This window comes from Phoxinus phoxinus (genome assembly GCF_949152265.1).
Source record: "Phoxinus phoxinus genome assembly, chromosome: 23".
NCBI lineage: Eukaryota > Metazoa > Chordata > Actinopteri > Cypriniformes > Leuciscidae > Phoxinus > Phoxinus phoxinus.
The window spans coordinates 4,381,960-4,400,220 of record NC_136898.1 but is presented as its reverse complement, the minus strand read 5'-3'; the positions used below and the strand labels follow the sequence as shown (position 1 = coordinate 4,400,220).

The window sequence follows — 18,261 nt, the reverse complement described above, 5'->3', positions numbered from 1 at the left end:
TACAAAACTCGATTCAAAGTCTTTTGTTCTTTTGGCGTGTTGTGCAATAATTAACGAACACGTGTAAACGTTCTTTTTAATGTATGGGTTTGTTTGTCAGTTGCTAGCTACTTTTGTACGTTTATAAAACACTGAATGAAAACGTGATTTTTAATTCAATATTTCATAACGACGTTACTATTTACTATTTCAATATTAAAATCCATGTTAATATGCATAGACATGTTATATATCTATATAAGACTTTAAACAATCATAACAATTATTGATATTATCAATAACTTGTAACAGTATTAAATAAAAATAGGCTACTAAATACTATAAATAAATCCATAATAATAGTTATATATTAATACTAATCAATATGAATTATTATATAATGGAATTTTATATTAATACAATACAAATAATAGCAATATTAATGTTTTGTTATACACAAAGACTTGCCTTAACTATAGTTCAATTAAATATGTTTACTAAAGTGAAGTGAATTAAAAGTGAAGGCATATATATATATATATATATATATATTGTTCTGCTCCAAGTATACTTGTCACTTGTATTGTTTGTTCTGGCGCCCCCCTGTGGTAGTTCTCTAGAAAAAATAGTGATCACATTTCACTCAGTTAGCTTCTCCTCAATCTTTGGATGCCATCCTTTGTTTTGCATTTGTAAAAGCATCATCTGTAAGTTAATTCTTCATTGCATAATGCTTGATGATACATATTTGCATATATTTGTGACAGGTTTATTCTAAGCTTTGATTTAATGTAATGGTGATAGCCTCAGCTATTAGCTTAACCTTTCTTTGGTGTAGCATTCAATGTGTGCTGATTTCATTCTAGTTTGATTCGATAACTTCACTATATGAGTCAATATCCGCGTTTATTGACTATTTTCTTTGTTATCTGATAATTACATTTAAGTAAATTGATGACACTGATTTAATTTGGTGTATTTTCATATACGAGTTTCAGAACTGCATGAATGTTCTTTAGTCATTGTATTATTGTTCTGATTATTGTTTATTTGCTGTTATTTACAGTTTTACTCCTAATTCATAATGTACCTGGCATCTTATTAAACGGCAAAGACTAAGATGAATCCTGACTCATCTGTACTTTATGGATGGAGTTTGGCTGGCTGTTAAATTGCATCTGTACATGCAAGGAGAACAGTACAGTAAAAAGATGATAATCCTACAAGCAAATCAAGTTACATGGCAGAAGATTGCAGTCATATTTGTACCATGAACCACGACGAGAAACCTACAGCCTTTGCTGAGGAAAACGCAGAGAAAACCATGAACACAGAAGACCGAGCTTCTGAGGCGGGCTCAAAGCGCTCACGTTCATCACGTTCATCAAGATCATCAAGGATGTCAGCTAGCATGGCTGCAGCCACTGCACGGGCTCAAGCAGAAGCAGCACGTACTCGTGTATTGTTTGTAAAGAAAGAGAATGCAATCAAACTGGACAAGATTAAATTAGAAATGACCCATAAACTGGACACGGCCAAAATGGAAGCAGATTTGGAGGTGCTCCAACATGAAAAGGAACAAGCTGCTGCTCTGGCCGAAGCAGAAGTGCTAGAAGCAGCTGTAGCATCAATTGAGGACAGTGTTTCCAGTGGTAGCTTCTCTGTGTCTTCACATAGCAAAGTAGAGCGCACCAAAGACTACGTTGAAACACAAAGCGGGGTAGACCTAAATGAGCCAAAAGAAACAGACATACAGAATTCAAATTACAGCAAAAAGCTCTACCATGAGGCCTCAGACCCCAACTGTTCTGGTCAAAGTACCATTAAAATGAATCGTACACAGGATTCTTTCACTGAATTGCCATCTGAGCCGTTTGATCAGTTCAGAGATGAAGTTAAACAGGAAACATATGATCCTCATGCTTTATGTTTCTCTCAGAGGGAACCTATCTCGGCATGGCCACATTCAGTACCGTTTCACCAGCCAGAAGCCTCTGGTATGTTGGACTTAGCTAAATATTTAGCACGTCGTGAGCTTGTAAATACAAGTCTCGTTAAGTTTGATGACAGACCTGAGAGTTTTAGAGCATGGAAATCAGCTTTTGTTGGAGCCACAGAGGGTTTAGGCCTGACAGCTGGTGAAGAGCTGGACCTGCTTATTAGGTGGCTTGGCAAAGAATCATCTGACCATGTGAAAAGGTTACGGTCAGTTCATGTCAGAGATCCTAAGGCAGCCCTATACGTCGCCTGGGAAAGATTAACAGAATGCTATGGTGCGCCTGAGATAATCGAAAATTCACTTCTGCAAAGGCTTGAAAACTTCCCCAGGGTTCTTAGTAAGGACTTTATCAAGTTAAGAGAGTTAGGTGATCTCCTGACAGAACTAAAGGCGGCTAAGCAAGATGGCTATCTGCCCGGGCTAACATATCTGGATACTGCTAGAGGAATAAACCCCATAGTGGAAAAGCTACCACACTTTCTTCAAGAGAAATGGCTCTCTCACGGCATGAAATATAAAGAACAGTATAATGCCTCCTTTCCTCCTTTCTGGTATTTTGTTAACTTCGTCTGTTATGAGGCAAAAGCCAGAAACGATCCAAGCTTCACAATTAGCGGTCCTCCAAAAGGTGAGCAATTCTTGAGCAAACAAACACATCTGAGGATGCCCATTTCAGTTCATAAAATTGATGTTTCTCAAAATGCCTACCCCAGTAAGGACTCAGGCACCAGTGATGAAAATCTTAAGAACTGCCCAATACACAACAAGCCTCATCCACTGAAAAAGTGTCGTGGTTTCCGGATGAAGCCATTGGAGGAACGAAAGGCCTACATAAAGGAATATGGTATCTGCTTTCGATGTTGTGCATCTTCTTCCCACATTGCACGCAATTGCAAAGCTTCAGTGAAGTGTACAGAATGTGATAGTGAAGACCACATCACTGCCCTCCACCCAGGACCAGCCCCATGGGTCTCCAAAATCTCAACCTCTTCAAAGCATGGCGGGGAGGAAGAACGTTCATCACCTTATGTGAACAGTGCCTGTACTAAAGTCTGTGGAGAAGGATCATCAGGTAAATCTTGTTCTAAGATATGCTTAGTTAGAGTGTATCCTACGGGCAGACCAGAAGCCGCTGTCAAGATGTATGCAATGCTCGACGACCAGAGCAACAGGTCACTAGTAAGATCAGAGTTTTTCGAGCTTTTCTGCATTAATAGTCTGGCTTCTCCTTATCTCATGAAAACTTGTGCCGGAACTATTGAAGCTTCTGGAAGGAGAGCTGATGGATTTCACATAGAGCCAGTTAGCGGTGATATTAGCCTGGCTCTACCTACTCTAATCGAGTGCAACGATATTCCAGATAACAGGGCAGAAATACCTACCTCAGAGGTTGCTCAAAATCATCCTCATCTTAGAAGAATAGCCTCTGAGATTCCAGAAATGGATGACAATGCCCAGATCCTCATGCTGTTGGGTCGCGATGCTCTGAGAGTACATAAGGTGAGACGCCAGATAAATGGGCCTCATAATGCTCCTTTTGCGATTAAAACCGATTTAGGCTGGCTTATAGTTGGAGATGTATGCTTGGGTAATTCTCACAAACCAAGTGTGTTGAGTTACAAGACACATGTGCTGGACAATGGTAGAACCTCATACTTTCCACCATGTCAAGGTCACATTAACTTGAAGGATAACTTGGGTCTCACATCTGAAGTACAAGGTATCCCGCATATCTACAAGGGTGCAAACAGAGAAAATCACCTCGGCTGTTCGGTGTTCAGACGCACAAGGGATGACAACAAGCTTGCTCTATCTGTTGAGGATCATCTCTTCCTGGAGATCATGGACAGTGAGTTTTCCAGAGATAGTGACAATAGCTGGGTGGGTCCACTTCCTTTCAGATACCCAAGGCCTCAACTTCCCAATAACAGAGAACATGCTCTCACTCGGCTCTGCTCTCTTCGTCGGACTTTGCTGAAAAAAACAGAGATGAAACAGCAATTCACAGACTTCATGCAAAGGTTGTTTGAAAATGATCATGCAGAGTATGCTTCTCCCCTAAGTGATGACCAGGAACGCTGGTATTTACCATTCTTCGGGGTTTATCATCCTAAAAAGCCCAACCAAATCAGAGTGGTGTTCGACTCCAGCGCCCAATATCAGGGTCTTTCTCTGAATAGCGTCCTTTTGACCGGACCAGATCTAAACAACAGATTGTTAGGTGTGCTGATTCGATTCAGGAAGGAGCCTGTTGCTGTGACTGCAGATATACAGCAGATGTTCCACTGTTTCACAGTGAAAGAAAACCACAGAGATTATTTGAGGTTCCTGTGGTTCCGTGACAATGATCTCGACAAGGATGTAATTGAATGTAGGATGAAAGTCCATGTATTCGGAAATAGCCCTTCCCCAGCAGTGGCTATCTACGGACTTCATCGGGCTGCCAAAGAAGGAGAGCCTATGCATGGAACTGACACCTACAACTTTGTGAAGAGAGATTTTTATGTGGACGACGGTCTGAGATCATTTCCGACAGCCTTTGAAGCTGTTGATCTACTTCGGAGGACACAAGCGTCCCTGGCAGAATCAAATCTAAGGCTTCACAAGATAATGTCCAACAGCCCATTAGTGTTGGCAGCCTTTTCACCTGAAGACTGTGCTGAAGGTGTTAAAGATCTTGATTTCGGAGATGAAACCATGCCTGCTCAACGTAGCCTTGGCCTGAACTGGAGAATATCAACAGATACCTTTACATTCCACTCACCAGATAACAGCAAACCCTTGACTCGTCGTGGCATTCTCTCCACTATTAACAGCTTGTACGACCCATTAGGCTTTGCAGCACCTGTCACGATTCATGGAAGATTCCTGTTAAGAGAGCTGTCAAAGGGAATAGATAACTGGGACGAGCCCCTCCCAGAAGAGAAATGCAGAGAGTGGGAAATGTGGAGAAATTCATTGCAAGACCTGGAAAAAATTAATGTTCAGAGGACATATAGCCTGAAGTCACTCTCAAAGGCAAAATTTACAGAGTTGTGCATTTTTTCAGATGCCTCTTTCAAGGCTATTGGAGCAGTAGCATACCTTAAGACTATCCATGAAGATGGACAGACCAACGTTGGTTTCGTCTTAGGTAAAGCTAAATTGACACCTCCAGATGAACCTACTATTCCTAGGTTAGAACTTTGCGCAGCTGTGTTAGCTGTCGAGATCTCAGATTTCATCTTGGACGAGATTGATTTTGAACCAGACTCTGTGAAGTTTTTCTGCGACAGCAAGGTCGTATTGGGTTACATACACAATGAAAGTAGGAGGTTCTATGTGTATGTGCACAATCGTGTTCAAAGAATCAGGCAATCATCAAAGGCTGAGCAATGGAATTTTGTTCCTACTGAGCACAATCCAGCTGACTGTGCCTCTAGGTCTGTTTCAGCTCCTCTTCTCACTGACACCATGTGGCTGACAGGACCAGACTTTCTTTATAAACCTTTGGAAAGTGATCGAACCTTGCAAGACACCTTTGAGCTGGTGACTCCAGAGACAGATTCCGAGGTTCGTCCTTTACCTCAAGTGAGCACTGCTGCCACAAGTATAACTGAGAAACCACTTGACCCAGAACGTTTTGAGCGCTTTTCTACATGGAAGTCTCTGTTGAGAGCAGTGACATGCTTGATCCATGTTGCCCGATCCTTTCATTCTATGTCTAAAGGACAGACCTGCAAACATACAAGCTGGCATAAATGTCATCAACCTTATTGCCTGAGTGAGTTGGCCCAAGCCAAAAAGGTCATCCTTCTTTCGGTCCAAAAGTCTGCCTTTCCAGGAGAGTACAGTGCTCTGAGGAGACAAGTTGAAATCTCTAAGAATAGTCCTCTAATTAAGTTGAATCCTGTTTTGGGTGAAGATGGGCTAATCAGAGTTGGTGGTCGTTTAACACATGCACCTGTGGTCAGTGATGAGAAATACCCCATTGTTTTACCTGGACGACATCATATCTCCACCTTACTAATTCGTCACTTCCATGATCAAGTAAAGCATCAGGGCCGTCTTTTCACCGAAGGAGCTCTGCGCACTGCAGGATTCTGGCTGATTAATGGAAAGAGATGTATTAGTAGTGTCATACATAAATGTGTTGTATGTAGGAAGTTGCGTGGGAATACGGAGTGTCAAAAAATGGCAGATCTTCCAGAGGAGCGTCTCAGTCCATCCCCACCTTTCACTTATGTTGGCTTGGATGTGTTTGGCCCCTTCTCAGTCTCAGCTCGTCGTACAAGAGGAGGTCATGCAGAGAGCAAGCGTTGGGCTATTCTTTTCACTTGTATGTCCACACGAGCTGTTCACATAGAGGTAATTGAATCCCTTGACACCTCCAGCTGTATAAATGCACTACGGAGATTTTTTGCCATTAGAGGGCCCGTGAGACAATTCCGGTCAGATTGTGGAACTAACTTTGTAGCTGCAAGCAAAGAACTGGGATTCTCCAAAATGGTGAAGGACCCAGAGATGCAAGAGTACCTCACAAACTGCTCTTGCTCATGGGAATTCAATCCGCCCCATGCTTCACACATGGGGGGAGCTTGGGAACGTTTGATAGGTGTAGTGAGGAGGATTCTGGAATCAATGTTGATGCAGTATGGGTCTCGTCCCCTCTCACATGAGGTTCTATGCACATTTATGGCTGAAATTTCGGCAATAATTAATGCAAGGCCCTTAGTTCCAATCTCCTCAGACCCGGACTCACCTCTTATACTGACCCCTGCAATGCTTCTGACTCAGAAGGTTGGTGCTCCTCCTTCTCCTGGGAACTTCTCAGGTAGTGACATGTTCAGACAACAGTGGAAGCAGGTGCAGAGTCTTGCTGACAATTTTTGGTATCGCTGGAGACGTGAATATCTCCCAACACTACAAAGTCGTCGCAAGTGGAATACTACCCAACCTGACATTCAAGAAGGAGATCTTGTACTTCTAAAAGACAATCAGAGCCCTCGTAACAAATGGCCTATTGCTCTTGTGTCCAAAGTATTTCCAAGCACTGATGGGAGAGTACGCAAGGTTCAGTTGAAAGTTCCTAAAAATGGATCTGGAAAGGAAGTAAAGTATCTCAGACCAATTACAGAGGTTGTTCTTCTGTTGTCTAAGGAACATTAAGACTTAAGTGAGACATCCATAGGATGTCTGGCGGGGAGTGTTCTGCTCCAAGTATACTTGTCACTTGTATTGTTTGTTCTGGCGCCCCCCTGTGGTAGTTCTCTAGAAAAAATAGTGATCACATTTCACTCAGTTAGCTTCTCCTCAATCTTTGGATGCCATCCTTTGTTTTGCATTTGTAAAAGCATCATCTGTAAGTTAATTCTTCATTGCATAATGCTTGATGATACATATTTGCATATATTTGTGACAGGTTTATTCTAAGCTTTGATTTAATGTAATGGTGATAGCCTCAGCTATTAGCTTAACCTTTCTTTGGTGTAGCATTCAATGTGTGCTGATTTCATTCTAGTTTGATTCGATAACTTCACTATATGAGTCAATATCCGCGTTTATTGACTATTTTCTTTGTTATCTGATAATTACATTTAAGTAAATTGATGACACTGATTTAATTTGGTGTATTTTCATATACGAGTTTCAGAACTGCATGAATGTTCTTTAGTCATTGTATTATTGTTCTGATTATTGTTTATTTGCTGTTATTTACAGTTTTACTCCTAATTCATAATGTACCTGGCATCTTATTAAACGGCAAAGACTAAGATGAATCCTGACTCATCTGTACTTTATGGATGGAGTTTGGCTGGCTGTTAAATTGCATCTGTACATGCAAGGAGAACAGTACAATATATATATATATATATATATATATATATTTTTTTTTTCAATCCTAATTTATTAAGTAACTTGTGTAGTGACTGTGATTTAAAATATTTTTTTTTATCATGGAAAAATATAGAAAATATTACAACATAGGGCCATTCAGTGATAGAGATGAAACAATAAAAAAGTTTGTCATTTAATATTTGCATATAGTGTTAATTTAAGTACATTTTAAAATTAAATAATCACACAGAGAACTACAGTAATAAAGACGTTTATTAAAGTATTACTGAAGTCATCAGTGGAGGTGATTATTTTAAATAAATAGACAGCCTAGACTAACGGCAAGGACAGAATATTGCTAAATATTAAATGTTTATGAAGGTTGTCACAAATGGGTGCTTACATGAATATGCAGTAGCAGCTATTGTTTACATCAGAATACATATTATAAATTATAAACTATGTGACTTTTTAATGTCAAAACTATATAGTGAATATACACTTGTTTAAGAGACATTAGCTGATACTGTAACAGAACTATGATTGTTCTTCTCACGTTCCTCATCCTCCATTTTCTTTCCAAGAAGTTTCATGTAGAGTTTCTTGAAGGATCCACTGAACGCAGGGCTGGAAAAATAATAAACGATGGGATTGAGCACGCTGTTAAAGTAGGTAAAGCAAACAGTAGTGTAAAAAGCCACATTTGCATCACGGAAAAAGTGGCACTCGTCATGCCAGCTCTTCAGCACCCACACTGCGATACGAGAGACGTTGCTTGGGAAGAAACATACAATGAAAACCAGAGCAACTGCTAAAATAAACTGCACTGCCCTCTTGATTTTGCCCTTTTTGTCCAATGTCTTGTTCTTCAGTTGCCACGTAATACAAGCTGTACAATAGACAACAATGCACGTGGGCACAAAGAACTGGATAACGTAGAATGAATTGTGCCAGTCGGACAATGCATTGTGTCCCAAACATATGTTGAAGCTCTCGCACTGTGTGCGGTTGTTTCGATAATAGAAATGTTTGTCTGTTAACAGGTAGACAGTCATGGCTATGATGAGACCCCACAGGCCAACCGAGACCCACAGGGCGTAGCGCAGACCCATGCGGTTGATGCGGTTGAGAGGGTGGACGATCTTCAGGTATCGATCAACAGCGACAGCAGTGAGGAAGAAAATACCAGCAGCTCTGTTGGCGGCCAGAAGAAACAGCAAAATTCGGCAGAAAGCGTCCCCGTAGACCCAGTCCTTGCCCCTGCGGTAGTAGTCGGCCCTGAAAGGAAGGCAGAAAAGGACCACAGAGTCCGCCACAGCCAGGTGAGCTAGATAAATAGAATTGGGCTTCCAGGTGTCCTTGTGGAAGAAGAACATCGAGAGGGCGAGGACATTCCCCATAAGGCCAAGAATGAATTCGAAGTATAATATAGGAGGTAGGACTTCGTCCAAGATGGGTGCATCGAAAGCGCAGCACTTTGAGGAGTTGTCCATGATTCTTATTCTGCTGTAAAACCAGCCGAGAGTCGGAGAACTTCAGATCTTTATTGTTAGGTCTCAGTACTGAATATGCCAATGATTCCCCCAAGACTTGGTCTTAAAGATGTTTGCTCCAGAGGCGTGGCTATGTGTGGACAAGGGTGGGCAGTGCCCATCCAATTGGAAATCAGTCAAATTTATGTTTTAGCTTAGATTGGCTTTTATATTTCTTTCTAATTTTTTTATTGGCTATTTAGGTCTCAAGCGTAGAAGAGGCGTAGTCGGGAACCTAAACAGTCACTGTTTAATGCGGGTACAGAACCTTTTCATTCAAACAGTGCAGGTAGACGGTGCACTTATTTTAAATCCTACCAATGTAATTTACACACCTATTTTTGTTGAACCATGTTGTTGATCAAATTTTTCTTGTTTCAATTGGTTTTAGTTGTGTAATATGTTTGGCCTCATATGAGGATATACTTATGTAGCTGAATTGTGCATTACCACCGTGTCATTTACCCTTCGCTTGTAATTGCTATGGACAGTTTTTCTTTGTTGAAAACAGGGAAAGAATCCGTGCAGCAAGGATATTTAATCAAGGTCTAATTAATGTTTTATTTTGTTAGGTTATGATGTATTGAGTGTCAGTGCTGGACATTTTGCTTCATCTGTGGCAGATGGTTGGGTAAGTTACACAGAAAAATCCATTACAGATTACTAATTACTTCTCTGAAATAGTAATATGATTGCTTATGTCATTGAACACACATTACTAGCAATTTTACTTTTAAATAAAACCCCTACTAACAACTTTATACTAGAGGGAAAACAGCTTTTACTGTAAAAGCAGTGTGTCAATGATTGTATTTTCTTGTATATGCATGTGTTCACATATGTGTGTGTTCCTGAGATGAGTCTCATGCTCTGTTAAATTGTTGAGCTTACAGAGAAGGGATGCTCTGATTCGATTTGTTTTGTAGCCGATACCAATTACTGATTTCTTGTCATCTAAATCAGTCGATATAGATTCCGAAAAATATTTTTAAGCGCTATCATAACCGGTTATGTGTAAGCTCATGATCATTGTTAAATGAATTAATGAATACCAGCTGTTGCATAGTTTTTGTTGATAATGAGATCGTAGATTATTTGATAATCAAATAAACAATCACAAAAATATTTGTTTTATTTTAATAATTTTTAATAAACCCAATTAAAAAAATGCGTGATGCGATGCCCATATATTTAAGCATTACATTGTAATTTTCATTGTGATGGTAGTGTTCCTCATCTCTCATAATGTCTACATGTGACGGTCCTATAAAAGTAAAGGAAAAAATTTAATTTAATAAAAGAAAACTGATTTTCCTTGCAAACAAGCATACATGTCTTTATTTGCCCACCTCACATATCCAGATGCCCACCCCAAGGTGTCATCCTCGTAACATCACTGGTTTGCTCACATGCAAAGGGTGTAGCTGTAAGCATCTGCATGGACAACAACCCCAGGTGTGGTTGGTAAATGGTCTCAAGGGGCATTTGTGCCTCTTATAATCATATGTGATCTGTTCATGTTTTTCGCACCTTTTTTCAGGGGATGGCGTATATTCTCCCTTCCAATTGTTTCCGTCAGTGTGAGCCGGAGCGATGGACTCTGATGTCAGGCTTGTGCTACAGATGTTCTCCATCCTTACTGGAGAGGAATCAGCTTTTACGCTCTGACTGCTGTTTTCATGTAAGGAAAGAAACACCAAATCACATCTAAGTGAATGAATAGTTGTGAACAGTTGTGTTCCGGAACTAAAAACATAGGGAAATTGTTTTAACTTATATAAACCTTTAAAGACAGACCTACTGTGAGCTATGAGGTTGTTATTCAATGATATTTTGCTTCTGTTGAACCCGTCAGCCAGCATTATTTCAACTTATTTATAAAATAATCATGTTGAACATTGGAATTCGTGGTGAAAAACTACATTACCCATGATGCTGTACAGAAAATTCCACCAATCAGATTTGAAAAAAGGTAAACACGACAAAGAGCTTTAGCTCCACCCACTCCCATGAAGCTCAGCAAGAGTCGATCTCTACGCTCTCAAAATATTTAAATATTTGTATATATATATATATTTGTGGTCAGTTGTGGTTAGAATGAATGGCACCCCTGGTAAATATGATCAAAAATGGCTGTAAATCTTTTTGACCTTTCATTAAAAAAATTCGCAAAAATCTAACCTTTCATTGAAGTAAAAGAATTGAAAGTGTCAATAATCACATTATGAAATAAATGCTTTTCTCCAAAACATGCTGGCCATAATTATTGGCTCCCTTTTATTAAATACATTTGCAACCTCCTTTTCCCAAGATAACAGCTCTGAGTTTTCTCCTATAATGCCTGATGAGTTTGGAGAACAACTGACCAGAGATCAGAGACCATTCCTCCATACAGAATCTCTCCAGATTCACAAGTTCATGTTGGTGCTTCTTCTCTTCAGTTCACCCCACTCATTTTCTATAGGGTTCAGTTTAGGGTTCATAGAATCCGGTCCCTTTTGAAGTTCCAGTCGTGTCTGACAACTGAATATGCTGGAGTTTATTTTTGGAGGAGCGAGGAGGATTTTTCTTGAAACCTTCCCAAACAACATGTGGAGATGTAGGGGTTGTTTGATATATGTTTTTTATAGGCTTTCTGACCCCAAGACTCAAGTAATCTCTGCAATTATCCATCTGTGATCCTTGGAGAGTCTTTGGCCACTCAAACTCTCCTCCTCACCGTCCATTAAGGCAATATAGACACACGTCCTCTTCCAGATTCCTAACATCGTTAGTTCATGGGAACTTCTTAATTATTGCCCTGATGGTCAAAATGGGGATTTTCAGTTCTTTAGCTATTTTCTTACAGCCACTTTCTATTTTGTGAAGCCCAACAATCTTTTGATGCACATCAGAACTATATTCTTTGGTTTTACTCATTGTGATGAATGATTAAGGGAATTTGGCCTTTGTGTTTCCTCATATTTAAACTCCTGTGAAACAAGAAGTCATGGCTGGACAATTACATGTTCCTAGTCACCCTGGTGTGCTAAAAAAAAGGGTAAATAGTAATGGGAAGATACTTCAGAGATATTTTACTCGTAAAAAATTCTAGGGGTGCCAATAATTGTGGCCAACGTGTTTAGGAGAAAAACATTTATTTCATAATGTGATCCCCCCATTTTCAATTATTTTACTTCAAAGAAAGGTTCGATTTTTGCTAATTTTTTTTATGAAAGATCAAAAGGATAAACAATGCAGATTTATTTTTTACAGCCATTTTTTATCGTATTTACCAGGGGTGCCATTAATTCTGACCACAACTGTATATATATACCGGTATGCATATTTTGCAATAAACGTTAAATATATAGTTTTTTTATTATTATATATAATAAACATTTCAAAAGAGTAGTTTTATATTTCCTCATCCGTTTTAATTAAATTATGCTGTTTGCAAAGCTTCATGGGATTGTAGTTTTTAAGTACACAGTATTGTACCTTTGTGCTTTTATCCGATTTTCAAATATGTTTTTTCTTCAAATCAAAGTTTGTAATCTTATGATTTACTTAGCCGGTTGGCTTGGTTCATGGCTTATAATGTTTTTTAACCACCACTGGTGCTAAAGCGCTCTATACGGCCATATAATATAAATGTCACTTACAGCTCAAATGGCTCTTTTTTTTTGCAAGTGCATTTTTGTTTAAGTAATAAGGGCCATACGCAACACAAATAATGTAAATTTCTCTCCAATGAAATTAGATGGATCATCATCCAAAATTGCTTATATAAAAATGCATATGCAGAAATGCAGGTTCAGAGGAGAGGAACAGAAAGATTTAATTCAGAAATTAAATGCAGATTTAACACTGATATCAATGTTTGCAATCTGGATTGTATTCTCTATATTTCATTTGTGATTAGATTTGTTATAATTTTGTTCACTTCTCAGTTTTCCCCTGAAACACTTTCTCTATTGTGTTACCTGCTTTACATATATTCATAATGGCATGATTACCCTGTAGCATTCACCTTCTCTCATCATTTCAAAGCTCAAAATCTGTCTGTGACACTCCCTCTTCTGGATTTTAGTGGTATGACAGATAAATTCACACTGATTACAAAATCTGCATAAAACTTTATGTGGATTATATATACATCATGGGTGTAGAAGACAAATGTGTTCTTCATGAGATCAGAAAAGTGTCTAACATTTTATCAAAGCCAGTCTTTCAAATTTCAAGATTGTACAACATAAACAAACAGTCATTTTATGTCTGCAAATATTTGTTCGTTCAACTATTTCTTTGCAATTTATTTGTTAAATATTTCATCAGTCATCAGTTCAGTTTCATCAGTTAATTAGAAGAATATTTATTTACTGTTTCCCCACCCCCCAAAATCCATAAAAGCAGGCAATTTAAAAGACAGAGATCATAAATGCAAGCAGTAAATGTGTTCAGAATATGTGTGTGAAATTATAGCTCAAACTGAACAACAGCTCTAAGCCTATGCTAATGATTAAATCAAATTAAGTGTTGTCCAATAAAATATTCACACAGGAAAACTAAGAGGACAATTGAAGATATTCAATAAATGCTTTATTGATGTATTTTGCCTATGCAGTAGAAAGCGTCTTAAGTTAGTCATAAGGTCAGAGAGATTATTACAAATAAATATGTTTACTGCACTGAAAAGGCAACACAAAATTATAATCATATTTATGATGCAATGACTACTAGTAACAAGTCAGTATTCCAAACAGACAGTGAAAAATATCTGAACAACTGTTTAAATATATAATGTGTAACATTTAATTAACAGTTCATAAATAGTTTGAAGGTTGTCTCACAAATATGGGTTAAACGAATATATATTGGCAGGTATCATTTACATTTAAATGAATGTATATCCCACTTTATACTGTACAGTGGCCCTGTCCCAAATGGCACCCTTTATGTTCACTTTTTCGTGATTGCATGCGAGTGTCTAGGTCCATGAGACGAGTGTCCAATTTGTAATTTTAGGCTTTAGTAACATGCTCATCACCAGTGCCCCCTTTGAATGCACTTTTTGAGGAACTGTGAGAGCTTAGGATTTGGGACAGGGCCAGTGTCTACCTGAATATTGTCACAGAACTATAATTAATCCACAATTTTCTTTCCTAGAAGTTTCATGAAGATTCTACTAAAGGAGCCACTGAACGCAGGGCTTGAAAAGTAATAGACGATGGGATTAAGCACGCTGTTAAAGTAGGTAAAGCAGACAGTGGTTTTAAACGCATCGTTTGCCTCACTGAAATATTGGCACTCGTTATACCAGAGCTTCAGGACATACATGGCGATGCGCGAGATGTTGCTTGGGAAGAAACAAATAACGAAAACCACAGCCACTGCTAAGATAAACTGCACTGCTCTTTTGATTTTGCCCTTTTTGTCCACTGTCTTGCTCTTCAACTGCCATGTGATGCAGGTCGTGCAGAAGAGTACAATGGCCGTGGGCACGAAGAACTGGATAACGTAGAACACATTGTGCCAGGTGAACCGTGAATTACTCCCAAAGCAGATGTTGAAGCTCTCGCACTGTGTGCGGTTGTTTAGATAGTAGAAATGTTCGTCTGTTAACAGGTAGACAGTCATGGCTATGATGAGACCCCACAGGCCAACCGAGACCCACAGGGCGTAGCGCAGACCCATCCGGTTGATGCGGTTGAGAGGGTGGACGATCTTCAGGTATCGATCAACAGCGACAGCAGTGAGGAAGAAAATACCACCGGCTCTGTTGGCGGCCAGAAGAAACAGCAAAATACGGCAGAAAATATCCCCGTAGACCCAGTCCTTGCCCCTGCGGTAGTAGTCGGCCCGGAAAGGAAGGCAGAAAAGGACCAATGAGTCCGCCAGAGCTAGATGGGCAAGATAAATAGAATTGGGCTTCCAGGTGTCCTTGTGGAAGAAGAACATCGAGAGGGCGAGGACATTCCCCATAAGGCCCAATATGAATTCCGTGAACATTACAGGGGGAAGGAATCGGTCCAGCATGGGTGTTTCATAAGTGCAGCACATTGAGGAGTTGTTCATGATTATGATGCTGCTGTGAAACTAGACAAAAGTCAGAGAACTTCAGAACTTTTCACTGTTTCGTCTCATATGGCAATGATTCCCATGAGACTTGTTCTTTAGATGTTTGCTCTCATGCAAATGGTGTAGCTGTAAGCATGCACAAGGACAACAAAAAACCCAGGTGTGATGGGTAAATGGTCTCGAGAGGAATTTGTGCCTCTTATGAATTTAATAATCACATCGCTCTACAACTTGGGACTCTCCAAAAGCACCATTAAAATGATTATGAGTAGTGTACTTTACACTTGGGCATACAATGAAAAACTGAACAATACAATTAACAAAGAACTTTTTTGTTTTTGTTTTGCTCCTGATGTAAGTGTTGGGATAAATCTCACAAAAAAAAAATGTCCAGGTTATATTTCAATCCAAAATTATATATATATATTAGGGGTGTAACGGTACGTGTATTCGTACCGGACCGTTTCGGTACAGGGCTTTCGGTTCGGTGCACGTGTGTACCGAATGACTGAATGCAATATTTTGTGTGCGGAACATGGTACATTTTCGTGTTTCCACACGAACATTAAGTGGCGGAAGTCTCCGCGTTCAGCGCAAATCCCGCCCTGCAGCTGATTCTAAAGTTTTACCAGTGTTTTACCCGTCGTCACTGTAACCTAAACCAATGAAATAGACTGCAGGGCGAAAAAAAGCTTTTCCGCTCTGCGTGCGCCGCCGCACTCTCCGTCCCGCGCCCGCGCCCGCTGCGCTCTCTGCTCAATGTTCGAGTCCGTGTTTGCGCTGCGCGTTCTGCTCTGTCGTTAACGGCCCAAAGACTCCAATCATGTACCGATCACGCACTGGAAAAGCAAAGTTCGCTTAAATAAGGTGAAATTTCTCAGTAGTAACGTTACACTTCTATTTGCTGAGCTGGTATAGTTATATATTTGAGGAATTGCAATTTATAACAGCAAATTGTGCAATTAATTAGTTCATTTTTTTATCGATTCCCAGCCTTAATTTTTAAATATGAGCAGGCCTACAAGCTGGGATTGGTAATGCTGCACTGTAATCATAGTTATTTATTTATATTTTTCATTATATTTTATTATGTGATATTGGTTTGAGACTGAGAGTATTTTATTTAGTGGAGAACTTTGCAGCAGTATTTTATTTCTTATTCTTTTTTTATTTGATATATATGTTATTATATTTTATTAAAAAGTGTTTAAAAAAGTGTAAACAAACTGTTAAAAAAAAGTTTATAGTAATAAACAACCTGCAGTTTAATGTTTGCATTTCTTTCCCTTACTGTACCGAAAATAAACCGAACCGTGACTTTAAAACCGAGGTACGTACCGAACCGTGATTTTTGTGTACCGTTACACCCCTAATATATATATATATTTTAATAAAAATAACTTGTATGATTAGTAAGCTTTTTCTTTTGCATTGTGACTATTTTTATTTTATTATGTCAATTAAGCACATATTTAATAAAAAAAATTAAATAAGCAGATATGGAAGTACAAATACTATTATGATGCACACAGTTGTTCTTTATAAATGTAATAATTTGTATATATTACAGTATGCTATTGAAATTTGTGAGGGCCAATACTGACATCATTGCCAATAAATATAGCTCTTTTGATTTTGGGGCAAAATATAATCTGGGCATTTATTTAAAAACAATTCTTCCCATATTATAGTAATGAGATTTTTTTTTTGCTTTACAATTTTCTACTGAAGTTTGTGAGGGCTGTTATTGACATTATTGTAATAAAAATGTCACGGCACAAAAAAACATTTATTTTTATTCATGCAAAATATTAAATGGGCCAAAGCAGGACAAAATTGTTTGCCATGCACTCAAAAATCTCCAGTGTATTTTTTATACACCAACAGATCTCTCATATCTGGTTTAATTACTCAATCATTTAATAATTATATATGGACTTTTACAAACCCCAGTACAGAAACAACTTTGCAACAACTAGAACAGAAATAAAAAGAGAAAATAGATCACATAGATACTAGAGATGAAGAAAATAAGAAATAACTACATTTCAGTCAGAACATTTCAATAACACCAAGTAAAGCACTGTTTTCTGTTAAGTTGTGAAGGTGGGAAGGCATGAAGATGCAGGGGGAGAGAGTTCCAGCATCTAGGGGCCGTTGTGCTGAAGGACCTGCTCCCCATGGAGGACATTGTGAATAAATTGGTACCAGAGGATTTGAGAGTCCGTCAGACTGAGCAGGGATGAATCTAATCAGCGGGGGTCTTTGAACTGCTTACTGTACACAGCTGTGTGTGGACTAGTGGCATTGGAGGAGTATAAGAGTTATATGTGCATGTTAGAACGTAGATTCAGCATGCATTGTAACTTTTGAACAGATATATTTTTGTAGAAATGTGTTATTTCTGAAATTTTAAATGGCAGTTGGCAAACATAAATGGATTTCCACCACCTATTGGACTGGAGTGTGGACTGAAGCAAAGGAGAGAAATGCAGCCGCTGTGATTTTTTAGTTTTTTTTGTACTATGGCTTAAACATCAGGTTGGTTTTCACCAAAACTGATTGGAGCACTAGGAAAATTATCATTTAGCCGCATGGATATTTTGCTGACACTTTTGTGTGCTTAATGAAACCATAAAGTAAGTCACAATTGTGTATTGAATTCTCCCTACTGGATATTCTTTTAAATGATCCCCTTTTGTATTTTGCAGAAGAAATAAAGTCTCATGGCTTCGGGAACGATATGAGGGTGAGTAAATGATTTTTTTCTTTTTTGCAAACATAAATGTACTTTTAAAAGGGATATCTAAATCAAACTAAAGGCTACAGTGTTGCACTGGATTCAGCAATAAAAGAAACAATACACAACAGAAG

General features: G+C 38.8%; 2 protein-coding genes and 1 long non-coding RNA gene across 3 annotated transcripts; 1 reads left to right on the top strand and 2 right to left on the bottom strand.

Moving 5' to 3' along the window:
- Window positions 1-8,182: 8,182 nt before the first annotated feature.
- Window positions 8,183-9,420, bottom strand: LOC306991429 (hydroxycarboxylic acid receptor 2-like). The gene has a single exon (XM_079599266.1). The coding sequence runs from the start codon at window positions 9,286-9,288 to the stop codon at window positions 8,302-8,304; it is 987 nt and encodes a 328-aa protein (XP_079455392.1). The 5' UTR covers window positions 9,289-9,420; the 3' UTR covers window positions 8,183-8,301.
- A 63-nt stretch (window positions 9,421-9,483) lies between these two features.
- Window positions 9,484-10,999, top strand: LOC306991443. The gene is made up of 3 exons (XR_013796098.1): window positions 9,484-9,616; window positions 9,900-9,958; window positions 10,868-10,999. It is a non-coding gene; the product is annotated as an uncharacterized lncRNA (long non-coding RNA).
- A 3,452-nt stretch (window positions 11,000-14,451) lies between these two features.
- hcar1-2 (hydroxycarboxylic acid receptor 1-2) lies at window positions 14,452-15,526 on the bottom strand (the record flags this gene model as incomplete). The annotated part of the gene is made up of 1 exon (XM_079599053.1): window positions 14,452-15,526. The coding sequence occupies exon 1, from the start codon at window positions 15,382-15,384 to the stop codon at window positions 14,452-14,454; it is 933 nt and encodes a 310-aa protein (XP_079455179.1). The 5' UTR covers window positions 15,385-15,526.
- Between the last annotated feature and the right edge of the window lie 2,735 nt (window positions 15,527-18,261).